The 13,273-nt window shown below is 38.6% G+C and overlaps 1 protein-coding gene across 1 annotated transcript; it reads left to right on the forward strand.

Moving 5' to 3' along the window:
• Positions 1-8,546: 8,546 nt before the first annotated feature.
• On the forward strand, positions 8,547-9,608 carry LOC110792718 (uncharacterized). Its single transcript, XM_021997542.1, has one exon. The coding sequence runs from the start codon at positions 8,547-8,549 to the stop codon at positions 9,606-9,608; it is 1,062 nt and encodes a 353-aa protein (XP_021853234.1).
• Positions 9,609-13,273: the final 3,665 nt, after the last annotated feature.

Below are 13,273 nucleotides of genomic sequence, written 5' to 3' on the forward strand. Positions count from 1 at the left end.
AAATTATGCCATCATGGATTTGAATTGGAAGCTTCGAATATAGGACTTGAGATTTGAAGGTTTGGAATTTTTGAACTTCGAACTTGAGGTTTGAAATATGGAATGGAAAAGTCGGCATTACTACGGTATGAACTTGGAACTTGAAACTTTGAGTATTGGACTTGAAACTCGAAAGATTGACATGGGATTTGAGGTTTGAAAGTTGGAGTTGAAAAGTTGGCATTACGCCGGCCTTGGACATTTAAACTTGAGGTTTTGAGGTTGGAATTGGCAACTTGAGTTTGAGGTTTGAAGACTTGAATGTTTGAACTAGAAAATCCGGCATGACGCCGTTGGATTTGAGTTTTGAACTTGGAAATAGGAGTTTTGACTTAGAAAATCCGGCATTATGACGCCGTTGGATTGAATCTTGACTTGAAACTTGAAACTCGAAATTTGAATTAGAAAATCCGGCATTATGGCACCGTTGGATTCGGACTTGAAAATTGAGGCTTGGACTAGAAAATTTGGATTTGACTTGAAACTCGAAATTTTGACTAGAAAATCCGGCATTATGACGCCGTTGGATTTGAGCTTGAATTTGAAACTTGAGGTTTGAAATGGAAAATCCGGCATTATAACGCCGTTGGATTGCATTTTGAATTTGAAGTTTGAAATTTGGAGTGGAAAATCCGACATTATAACGCCGTTGGATTACATTTTGAATTTGGAACTTTGAATTTGGAGTTTGGACTTGAAAATCCGGCATTATGACGCCGTTGGATTGAATTTTGAATTTGGCATTTGTGCGTGAGGCGTGTTTGAGGGTTTTGAATCAAATGGAGTGGCACTCCTAAACGACCTTAAATCGGCGATTTAGATGCATGAGGTTTGAATGATGCTCCTAGGGGTTTGGTTTCCTAGTTGGAGGCTAATTGGTTTTGGCAAAGCTAGAACTCGAGGTTAGTCATTCACGCGTGCAAAGACGCCCACACAATGCACAAGTAGCACGTTGTCACACTAATCATGAATATGAATGCGACATGCAAAGTTCTCAACCTAAGGTCGGTCTAAGTTTTGTATGATGCAAGTGGTCGGCTTTGGGTGTCAAAAGGTACTCGGCTAAGAGACGGATCCTACAACCACTTGTACATCCGCCTAAGGGACGTGTGTGTCGGCAGATGGCCTCCATACTTGACATCGGGAATGTCAAGCAAATGCCAAGTTTCGGTAGGCGCGAAAATGGTCACACACTTTGGTCGGGAACCATATGGAGAGTCACCATTTCGTTGCCCCCGGGGCTAGCCCGAATGTAGAACACATCCGTTTGGGCAAGGTAGAAATTCATTTTGCACAAATATGGTTTTCGAAAAATGCATGAAATGCCTAGAAATTGAAATTTGAAATCATACTCGAATTTATATTTGTGAAGCTCGTTTTTCGACATTCGTTCTCGAGGTTTGGGAGCGTCCTTCAAGATTCAAAAACAGACTAACTCCCAACACGAAAAGTTGAGCAAAAGTGGGCGACGAGCCACTGTGAGCCACTGTCCTGGATGCAGGCAGCGGCGTCGGGCGCAGGTGGCTGCGCCTGGCGCCAGTGCTGGCATCCAGTACTTAAGCAGATCAGTGGCTTGCTGCTCGAAATCTGCTCGCATTTTCGAAATTGAAATTAGAAAAGTCCCTAGTGGAGTCGCCAGAATTGTAGGGGTTTTTTTTTGTATGCAATTCCCTACAAGGGGGGCGATTTTTTGAAACCATCGTATTTTTGTATCTCGAAGGAGTCGCGACCAAACATTGTTTAGGGTCTTGTTTGGATAGACCGTAAATGACTCCATTAGGATAAGACTTGAATCCTCGAAACGGATGGGTGAGATCCGGGCACGGGAACGAGATGCTTATTCCACGAGCTTTAGAAATTATTCAAGTACGTGACACAACATTTTCGAAAAATACCCTAGTTTAGACTATGTGGGTTTGAATTTAGAGCAAATAGAATCTCTACTTTGTATGGTGGTCACTTTGCTTTAAATTTAATTTAAGGGAACCTAAGATCGGTTTGTCCAAGAAATTATCTTTGTTAAGCGTGATGTAACCTTGCATTTTGTTGTATTTAGCATGTATGGTGATGAAAGCAATAAGGCAAATAAAGCAACATCACAATAGTAAATAAGTGCGGAATTAGTAAATACACGACCCCCTACAGATGGACTAGGGAGTAGGTCCACATTGCCTAGAAGGACTAGGCAAGTAAAGATGCGGAATTGAAAGTGCGATATTGAAATTGCGGAATTGAAATTGTGATATTGAAATTGCGGAATTGAAAGGTGCATAATTGAAATTGCATTATTGAAAGGTGCATAATTGAAAGTGCGATATTGAAATTTGTACTTGGGAACATGAGATTCGAACGCCAAGCGGCTTCTTAAAAATAAGTACGCCCGACACGAATTCATAGCCAAAATTCTCAACTTGGGAGAATTTGCTCATCCCAAAGTATCCTAGATTTTGCATATATAACTTGAACTTGAAAGTTTGAATCTTGAAATATTGAACTTGAAATACTTGAACTTGAACTTGAAATATTGAACTTGTACTTGAAATATTGAAACTTAAGAGACTTGAATCTCAAAGATCGGGCCTTTTAATGTTGAAAAGGTTAGATCTTTGATGTGCTCTTACTTTGAAAGGATCCTAGTTTAGGGAAGTAGTCATGAGCAACCCTAAACATTGTGGGATCTTGAAATTTGAATACTTGAACTTGTATATTGAAAAATGGAGTCTTGAATCTCAAAAGACTAAACCTTTAAAAGTTAGAAAGGTGTCATCTTTGATTACTCCATACTTGAAAGTGATTCTAGTTCAAAGAAGAGATTACAAACAACTTTGAACATCCTTAAATCTTGAAAGTTTGCATTTTTGTATTTTGAAAAGTTTGGATTTTGAAAAGATGTATGATTGTTGGAAGTGACATTTTTAGTAGTAAAAATTCCAACTTGCTAATCATTTTGGAAATAGGAAAATCAAAGAAACATGATTGAATATGGTGGGATTCGGAATTACCTATTTAGGTTTAGGCAAGAATTCCTTTTAGAGCTCCCAATTGCTTAGAACTTGAAGTTTGTATGTGTTTTTGAAGGATTTTTTTATTTGGATTTGAGGCGTAATTTTTCTATACGACGTTGTATATTGAATCTTCCTCCCTTAATGTTTGGAATTAGGGGGTATTTATAGGAAAAATGGCTGCAAAACGCCAGCCATTGCCAGCGCAGCACGCAGCTGGCAGCGCTGGGCGCTGGTGACGTGGCATGGATGCCGCCAAAACAAGGACGCGGGCTCCGTCCTTGATTTGTCTTGTATTGATGTACCTTTGTACGAGTAGTACGATGCTTGGCACGTAGTGTTTTCTTGGGGGTTAAGACTTGATTTTGCGTCTAAAAACAAGCCGTTTCGGGTTTTGAATTTCGGTTTTACGGGACGAGGCCCGGCTTGCTCGGTTTTGTGGGTCGGCACCCGAATTTGACTTGACTTATATGATTTCGAGTGGAAAAGGCTAGTAAAACCAATGGAATGGTCTACTAGATGTGATTGTACTTGGATTTTGAAATTGGTTTTTGAAAATTGTATTTTGTACCGAGTTCCGGAAGGGGAACGACCTCGGGGATTGGATTTTGGATTTTGTATTTTGGAGATGTTCTTAGAAATTGGAATTTCCACACGGAGTTGCTCCAACCTCCTAGTAAGGATAATGGTATCGTCATCATCCCAGAGGGGAGACACGATTTAGGTGTTTACACTACCTTTATTATTTCAAGTTTTCCTATGATGTTCTTGTAATGTTCATATACACACTTGAACTAGGAAATGTCAAAAAAGGAGTAATCTTTTAGGGGATTTCATACTTGCAATCCCCCTCAAATGATCATCCAAACCCCTTCTACAAATTTCAAGTTTCGATCTTTATGTTTTGTTTTCAAAAAAACATGGTTAGTAAGTTGAAGCTTTCATTCTTGAAAGTATTCCTTACAACAATCATCTTCAAATCATCAAAAACCTCAACTTTATAAAATTTCAAGGATGTTTGGAAAAGTGAAAACCCTTTTCCAAACTAGAACACATGAACATTCATTTTGTATGTTCAAAAGCAAGTCCCATGTTCAAGATTCAATGATGTTTAAGGTTGTTTGTAATCACTTCCTTAAACTATAATCAATTTCAAGTTATGGAGCACATTAAAGGTGAGGCCCTTTTAACATTAAAATGTATAATCTTTAAGATTCAAGACTCCTAATTTCAATATTCAAGTTCAATATTCAAGTTCTATATTGAAGTTCAATATTCAAGTTCGATTTCAATAACCAGAATCAAAGATACTTTATGATGAGCAACTCATCTAAAGTGGAGATTTTTAGAGAATTGAATCTGTGTCGGGCACACTTATTATTAAGTAGTTGTTTGGCGTTCGAATCTCAAGTACAATAATACAACTTCAATATCGTCATTTCAATACCGCACTTTCAATATCGCACTTTCAATACCGCAATTTCAATAACGCATTTCGATAACGCACTTTTAATATTGCACCTTTACTTTTGCAATTTCAATTCCGCACTCTTTACTCACCTTTTTCAAGGTGATGTGGTTTTGTACGCATATCAATAGTTCCTACTATCTTGTGATGATGCTTTACATGTTAATTGCTTTCATCACCTCACATGCTAAATTCAATAACATACAAAAGGTTACATCATGCTTAACAAAGATAATTCTTGGACCAACCGACCTTAGGTTCCTTTAATTAACTTTAAAGCAAAGTGACCACATACATGTAGCAATTTCTATGTTCTAAAATTCATGCCCAAACCAACTTAGTATCATGATTAGGATTATTCGAAAAGCGATCCTTGTCACGTACTCGAATATACTTTCAAAAGCTCGCAAAATAAGCATTTCGTTCCCTTGCCCGGATCTCACCTATCCGGTTTCTAAGATTCAATGCCTTATCCACAAGAGTCAACTTTGGTCTTTCCAAACTGGACCCTTAAATATTGTTTGATGGCAACTCTTCGAAATTTAAAAATCTACAAAACCCGTAGGGGAAAGCAAATCCAACAAATGCGGGAAGGATACAAAAAAAAACCCCTACAATCTGGCGACTCCACTGGGGAGTTCTAAATTTCAATTCGATCATGCGAGCAGTCCATGGGAAACTTGCCACTGCCACGCTCAAGTTCTGGATACCAGCAGTAGCGCTGGGCGCAGACCCTGCGCCAGGCGTTGGTGCCTGCATTAAGCACAATGGCTTCCATTGGTTGGTTGCCCATTCTGCCCAAGTTTTCGAGTGGGAGTTCAGTTTAAATTTTGAATTTCGAAGAACGCTCCCAAACCTCGAGAACGAATGCCGAAAAATCCATCCAATGGGTTGAAATTCCCCTATAATATTTCCAAATGCCATTTTGGGTGGAAAATCCCTAGAAATAATACAAAATTCAATGGGTTGAAATTCCCCTAAAATATTTCCAAATGCCATTATGGGTTGAAAATCCCTAGAAATAATACAATATCCAACCTTTTCGATCGGGTTGAAATTCTCTTGAAATAATACAAGATCCAATTTCATTCCAAAGGCTTGAAATTCCCTTGAAATTATCCAAGATCCAATTTTATATCTCACGGGTTGAAAATCCCTTGAAATAATCCAAGCCCCGTACAAATTCCAATGGGTTGAAAGTCCCCTAAAATAATACAAATTCAATTTCCACATTCAATCCCGGGTTGAAAATCCCTTGAAAAATACAAATTCAATTTCCTTTTCCAATGGGTTGAAAGTCCCAGAGAATAATACAAATTCAATTTCCAAATTCGATCTCGGTTTGAAATTCCCCTAAAATATTCCAAATTCAATCTTGGGTTGAAATCCCCCTAAAATATTCCAAATTCAATTTTGGGTTGAAATTGCTTTGAAATAGTTCCAACGGGTTGTAAATCTCGGAACAAATACACAAATCCAATTGGGTCAAAATTCCCTTTCGATATTTGATGAATCATATTTATATAGGGTATTTTAGGCTCATTTAGGTTGCATATCTAGGCATTTTTCTGATATTAGTTGCATTTTAATAAGTCATCGTTATTGTACTCTATTACGCTCCGTTTGTGTTTTCTTTGATATTTCAGGTGATTTTACAATCATTTGGATGTTTCCAGAGTTTTGGATGTGGGTCGAATGATCACCGGATGGTTTGAGTCGGAGACGAAGTGTTTGATCGGAGAATTGAGCTTTTCGGGGATGATTATCTCGATGTATCGCTTGTGCATAGGTTCGCAAGATCCCTCATTGCCTCGCAAGATCCCTCGTTGGCTCACTACATCTATCGTCATGCCTCGTCGCTTCATGGCAGCTTGCTATGCATCTCACTAGGCCAGCGAGGGATGGCTCGCTAGCTCCCTCGCTGCCTCGCCCTTGCTTTTTCATGCTATACACTTCACCAGGCCAGCGAGGGATGGTGCGTGAGATCCCTCGCTGCCTCGTTGCCTCGTTGCTCTGCCTTGCAGTACTTCACTTGGCCAGCGAGGGATGGCTCGCTAGCTCCCTCGCTGCCTCGCCTCGCCTTGCTTGCACTGCTATACTTTGTTGGGCCAGCGAGGGATGGTGTGTGAGATCCCTCGCTGCCCATTCCACGCCAATTCTTGCATGCGTGCGTGCTCTCAAATGGCCCGGTCGTGCTCGGATTTCATTGCCACGTCATCATCCATCGACCAATCATTGATGACTTTTATTTTTATTTTAGAAAATAGGGAGCATATAAATACTCAAGAGAATTATTTTATCTCGGATGTTACTCTTTTCCTTAGAATTCTTTTAACGCTTATTACTACTTTTCTCTCTTCCATTGTTGAACGCTATTTTTCTGATTTCTTTCATTCATCAATCTAAGGTAATTTCATAATTTTTCTTGCTTTCATTCATTCTTATTGTTTTCGTTTCTTAGATTAATTTTTTATTTGATTATGAAATTCAGTCTTATTATTTATTTCATGCTTGTTAAATTAATTTTGAGCGAGTAGTCTTTTTCTAGGGCTAAGTGAGGGAAGCCATGTTTATACCATAATCGTTATGCATTAAAGTTTGTTAATTTATAGATTATGATTGAGTAATTCCAATTGATTTGTTCTTAATCGTTGATTCATGTTATCGGCCAATTTCATGAATTGATTATCTAGCTAATAGGAATTAGAATCGAAAGATCGTATTTTTAGAGGCTTGGTACAATTGGCAATTCTGATTATGTTAGCGATCGTACTGCATATGTTGAATTGAATGTGTTAAGACCAAACCGTAGGATTAGCATGTACTTTAATTACTCGGCTTAGTTTATTAATTTCCTAATTGATTTGTGTTCTTGGATTGGTATAAGCATGGTGAACCGAACAGACGCCCTAGACCTTTTAATTCACTGATAAATTCACATTTACATTATTGCTTTAGCTTCATTAGTTAATAATATTCAAAATCAACTTTTGTTTACTGAAATAGTTTATTTAATTGGGCAAAAACTAATAGAACTTGTCTCCTTGTGGGATCGACCCGTATTTGCTAAGTATCTGCTAACAACAGACACCGTGCACTTGCGGTATCACTTTTTAAACTCATCAATATTCCAAGTTCTAATGCTAGGTCACTTTGGTCATGAGTGCTCTGATAGTTTGCAGGATACTACGCAAATGGAGCAAGTGAATGCTTTTCAACAGAGACAACCCAATGACCCATATTCCAATTCATTTAATCCGGGTTGGAGGAATCATCCAAATTTCTCATATCGGGGCAACAATGTTCAGAATCCTCAACCCCAGTAACAATGGTCGTAACCACAGTTCCATCCACCTCAGCCACATGTTGCTAGGCCTCCATTTCAACAAGGAGCCTCACATAATGCTCCCCCGGGGTTTAATAGGCCCCCGCACCAAGGCTATCAGCAACATGCCCCTCAGACCAGTGCTACTCCAGAGCCTAACATGGGTGATCTGTATAAGCTCATTGCAAATATGCAGAAGACTGCAAAGATAGCTCAAAAGAACCATGATGAGAGCATCAAAGAGTTGAAGAATTAGAATAGAATGTTCGAGAATCAAGTTGCTCAACTTGTTGACACTCTATCTCAAAGCTAACCGGGTACACTACCAGGGCAACCTACTCCACCCCAGAATAGAGAAAGTGCCAATGCTATCACTCTTAGAAGTGGCACTAAATATGATGGACCCCCGATGCCCATTGATGATGCAACTCTTGCTAAGGAGAACACAGATGGAGCAGAGAAAGAAATTGATGTAGAGCCTCAAGTCCCGAAAGTTGATAATGCTGATGATGTTGGCGCAAATAAGGGGAAAGAGAAGATTTATTATTCTATCCCTATTGTGTCTAAGTTGCCTTTCCCTCACCGGATGCAGAAAACTAAGGTCGATTAACAACTTGGTAAGTTCTTGGCAATGCTCAAGAATCTTGAGGTAACGGTCCCTTTTACTGATTTAATATCTCAAGTTCCTGTTTATGCAAAAATTTTGTAAGAGATGATCACTAAGAAAAGGGATTATGGTGGTGTGGAGAGAGTCGCTCTAACTGAAGAGTGTAGTGCCATATTGCAAAGTAAGTCTCCACCTAAACTTAAGGATCCAGGTGGTTTTTCCATCCCCTGTCATGTAGGTGCATTGTTCATTGATAAAGCATTATGTGATTTAGGTGCAAGTGTGTCTGTCATGCCCCTTTCTGTCTATAATAGGTTGAATATGGGAAAAATAAAATGCACACAAATCACGTTGCAAATGGCATATCGTTCTATAAAGTATCCCTTAGGTATTTTGGAGGATGTTCCTGTCCGGTTGGGGAAATTCTACATTCCTGTTGATTTTGTGGTGCTAGATATGGAGGAGGATAGTCAAATCCCCATAATTTTGGGCAGGCCATTCTTATGTACTGTAGGGGCCGTCATTGATGTCAAGTCTGGGTCTCTTACTTTGAGTGTTGGTGATGATACTGTTATTTTTAATCTAACCAATGTTGTGAAGTCTCCTATGCTTGAGAATACTTGTTGCAGGATTGATATTGTAGAAGAGATTTCTCTAGACAACATCCCTAGAATGTTGTATGATGATCTATTGCTGGCGACTCTCACCTTGGAGGCCCAAAAAGGAGAAGGAGATTGTGAGATTGATTCCTTGATCTCGAATTTAGATGGGAGTGAAGCTGAGAAGGTCGATGGTTTTGAGGTATTAGAAACTGTTTGCTCTATTTCCGAGCCACAGGTAACGAAGGTAGAACTAAAACCATTACCATCTCACCTTAAATATGCATTTCTTGATGATAATGAGGATTTTCCTATGATCGTTAATGCTGCACTTGACGATAGCCAGCTTTCTAAGCTTCTGACCATGCTCCGTATGCACAAAAAGGCAATCAGGTATAGCATTGACGATCTCAAGGGCATTAGTCCTGACTTTTGTATGCATAGAATTAATTTGGAAGCAGCTCACCGCCCTCGCATCAAGCCACAACGTCGTTTGAATCTTAATATGCAAGATGTGGTGAGAAAAGAAGTAGTGAAACTACTTAACGCGGGCATCATCTATTGTTAGGTTATGATTCATATGACAGTTCATAAATCATGCGGAAAAACCATAAAGCCAGGAAACATATTATTTACACATAATCATTTAGCATAGTTTAGATGCATACTCTTTGTTGCGTGCCTTCCCTAGCTGCGCCCGAACCGAACAAGAACAAGTCTTTAGGACTCCAAGTGTCGTCCCTCCGTAGATAGTCCACAGCACGTCCGGATCCGCCTTAAGATTGACCAACTAGAATCTCCCTTAAGGTTCTAATATTTTCGGTTAGGTAGGCAAGAATATTGGCTGATTTTTCTGCTTAAAAATCTTAGTTTTGAATACTTAAAACTTGTGTATAAATAATGACCCCTAGGCCTTTATTTATAGAGTTATGGAAAAGGAATCGTAATCCTAGTAGGATACGAATTAATTGAAATTAGAATCCTACATGAATTCTATTTAATTAATTTATCCAATTAGGAATAGGAATTTAATCATACACTAACTCTTGTAGATTTAGGAATCACGCATGAGCACAAACTCACACACACACGGCAGCCACAAGGGCTGCCCATGCGCGTGCGAGCAGCAGCCCACGCAGCGCGGCCCACGCATCCGTGGCCTTGGCGCGCGCTGGGCCTGCCTTGCGGTAGGCCTGGGCGCTGCCTTGGCTGGGCTTGTGGCGCGCGTGCTTGCTGGGCGATGGCCCGGCTTCGTGCTGGGCCTTCGTCCGGCAGGCCTCGTCCGATGCTAATTCGTACGATACGCTTCCGATTAAATTTCCAGTTCCGGAATTTATTTCCGATACGAACAATATTTAATATTTCCGATTCCGGAATTAATTTCCGTTTCGAACAAATATTTAATATTTCCGTTTCCGGAATTATTTTCCGATTCCGGTAATATTTCCGATTCTGACAATATTTCCGTTTCCGGCAATATTTCCGATTCTGGTAATATTTCCATTTCCAATAATATTTTCCGATACGTACCATGTTTCCGTTTCCGGCAACATCTACGACTTGGATAATATTCATATTTCCGATACGATCCATATTTCCGTTTCCGGCAATATCATCGTTTCCGGAGTATTCATTTCTTGCCTGTGACGATCTTAGCTCCCACTGAAACCAAGATCCGTCGGTTCCGAATATTCATAGATGGAGTATTTAATGCCATTAAATACTTGATCCGTTTACGTACTATTTGTGTGACCCTACGGGTTCAGTCAAGAGTAAGCTGTGGATTAATATCATTAATTCCACTTGAACTGAAGCGGCCTCTAGCTAGGCATTCAGCTCACTTGATCTCACTGAATTATTAACTTGTTAATTAATACTGAACCGCATTTATTAGACTTAACATAGAATGCATACTTGGACCAAGGGCATTATTTCCTTCAGTCTCCCACTTGTCCTTAGGGACAAGTGTGCATTTCCTAATTCCTTTGTCGCTCGATGCTTGCTCTTGAACATAAGGTAAGAGTTGTCATCCTTATTATGTCCAGAGGTGTTCCTCGGTTTCAGAGTTCAACTGATCAAATAAACAGATAATCATAGCCTATGATTCATCCGAGCACGGCCATGCATTTCACAGTTTCTAGCTCTCCGAGTGGCCTTGTACAACTTTTAAGCATCTCATCCCGATTTATGGGAGGACAATCCCAATCTTGCGATCTTGAGATTAGACTTCGTTTGATAGGTGATTACCTGAGCGTTGCCTTTATAGCCTCCTTTTACGGTGCGACGATTGGTCAACGTCAAAGCAACCAGTTCTCAAACAAGTAATCTCAAATCACTCAGGTATTGAGGATTTAGTGTCTAATAATTTTAATGAAATTTACTTATGACAGATTTTCATCTCTTACAGTAAAGTTTCATAGATATGTCCGATACTAGTCTTCCCAAAGTAAGTATCTATGCAAATGATTATGACATTGCCATGTCCACATAGTTCAAGAAACAGAACTACTAGTCATCTTGCATTCTAGTCGTCTAACGTTTTCTATGCGTCCAATTTTATAGAAAACTCCGACTAGGGACCATTTTCAACTTTTGACATTCAAGTTCACTTGATAGACATTTCTTAGTCACAGGACTGGTCCTGACAGTCTATCTTGAATATATTGTCAAATTGAAGGGACTCATCATTTAATACTAAACCAAGATTAAATGGAATATGAAAACACATTTCATATATGATAAATGTTCAACCCCAATGTTTTACAACCATGGGCCTCTAACCCATCTTTAAAACATTTCATGGAATTCAAAGCTATGTTTGATTTCCAGTGCTACAACGTGAGTGTTGCTTCTCACTTGTTGCATAGGTTTAGTTATCATGCTTTGCCAATCTTAATATCCTTTTCATCGAATGTTCTTCGAGATATGATGATAAGATCTTTTGAGTTTGTTTATTATGTGATCTAGTCTTTCTTACTTCGATAGTGGTTCTACGCATTTTGCAATGAAGAACCATCAAGTTAGCAGACGTTTTTCTTGCTTCAAGAGTGGTTCTACGCATTTTTCAATGAAGAACCATCAAGCCAGCAGATAGGTGATCTACCCAAGTTCAGTGAAGAACTTTAAACAACCCTGTTTTATTGCTTGTTAGGCAATAATTACTTTTACTTCAACTGTATAGGTTGCTAGTGATGCTTTGTTTGGAATTAATTATCCAAGCAGTTCACAGATATGTGGAATACTCTCAACTATATCTTAGAACATAGAAATTACTATTTTTAATTTCCCACGCAACAACTCATGGTCTCCAATCCATGTTGCCATTTCAAAACACGATGCTCTATAGCTCGTCCTTATCAATGGTTAACTCCAAAGGGTCTTGTTTGATCCTTTGCCAGTGTTTATGCGTGTAGCATCAATATTTAGCATATCTTTATTTCCTTGAATCAAGAAGTAATCCTATGTACCTTTTCAAATACCATAAGTTTTTCTTGATCTCAATCTAATTGGTCTTCACTTAGATCAATAGAGATTGGTATATGTTCGTCATGCCTAAAGTCATACGATACGTTTTTGGCGATCCTCATATTATATCATACATGATAAATTCTTTTGCAGAATAATTCCCAATTTGAATTCTATTCATGTAACTTTAGCTCATTCAATTTCAGTAGATACTGAATCCAGCTAAATTCTTTGACATATAATATAGGTGAAGAATCTCATTAGATTCTTTGATGTTAACTTAGTAAATGCTTATACATAGTTCAAACATTCTTTTACTTAGATTTATTCACATGGGTCGAATATCTCCAATGGAGACTTTCGTGTTTGATTCAGTAAATGCCATTACTTAATCCAAAACATTGATATAAGATCTTTGTAAATAGATCTTAATACCCAGTATGCACTAAGTTTCGCCTTGGTCCAACATTGATGAATAATTTCAAACCTAAGTTATTAGCATTTGAATGTTATTTCACAATAGAGAGATATGTGTGTGATACACATAGGACCAATTAAGTTTTATGTACTCCCACTAAACTTCTTATATATCTATAAGAATCATGTACATTTTATGAAACTAAAATACTTATTAGCTTCACTAAAATACATTTCTAATTCCCAATTGCTTGCTTAAATCTGTACTTAGATTTCATAAGCTAGCTTTCTTTTTCAAGCATTTATTTGGATCCACAAATCCTATGACATACCATGTACATAGTTTATTCC

This window comes from Spinacia oleracea, chromosome 4 (genome assembly GCF_020520425.1).
Source record: "Spinacia oleracea cultivar Varoflay chromosome 4, BTI_SOV_V1, whole genome shotgun sequence".
NCBI classification, from domain to species: Eukaryota; Viridiplantae; Streptophyta; class Magnoliopsida; order Caryophyllales; family Amaranthaceae; genus Spinacia; species Spinacia oleracea.

Excerpts from the sequence above, each read along its gene's own strand:
- LOC110792718 (XM_021997542.1), top strand. The coding sequence starts at position 8,547 with ATGATCACTAAGAAAAGGGATTATGGTGGTGTGGAGAGAGTCGCTCTA.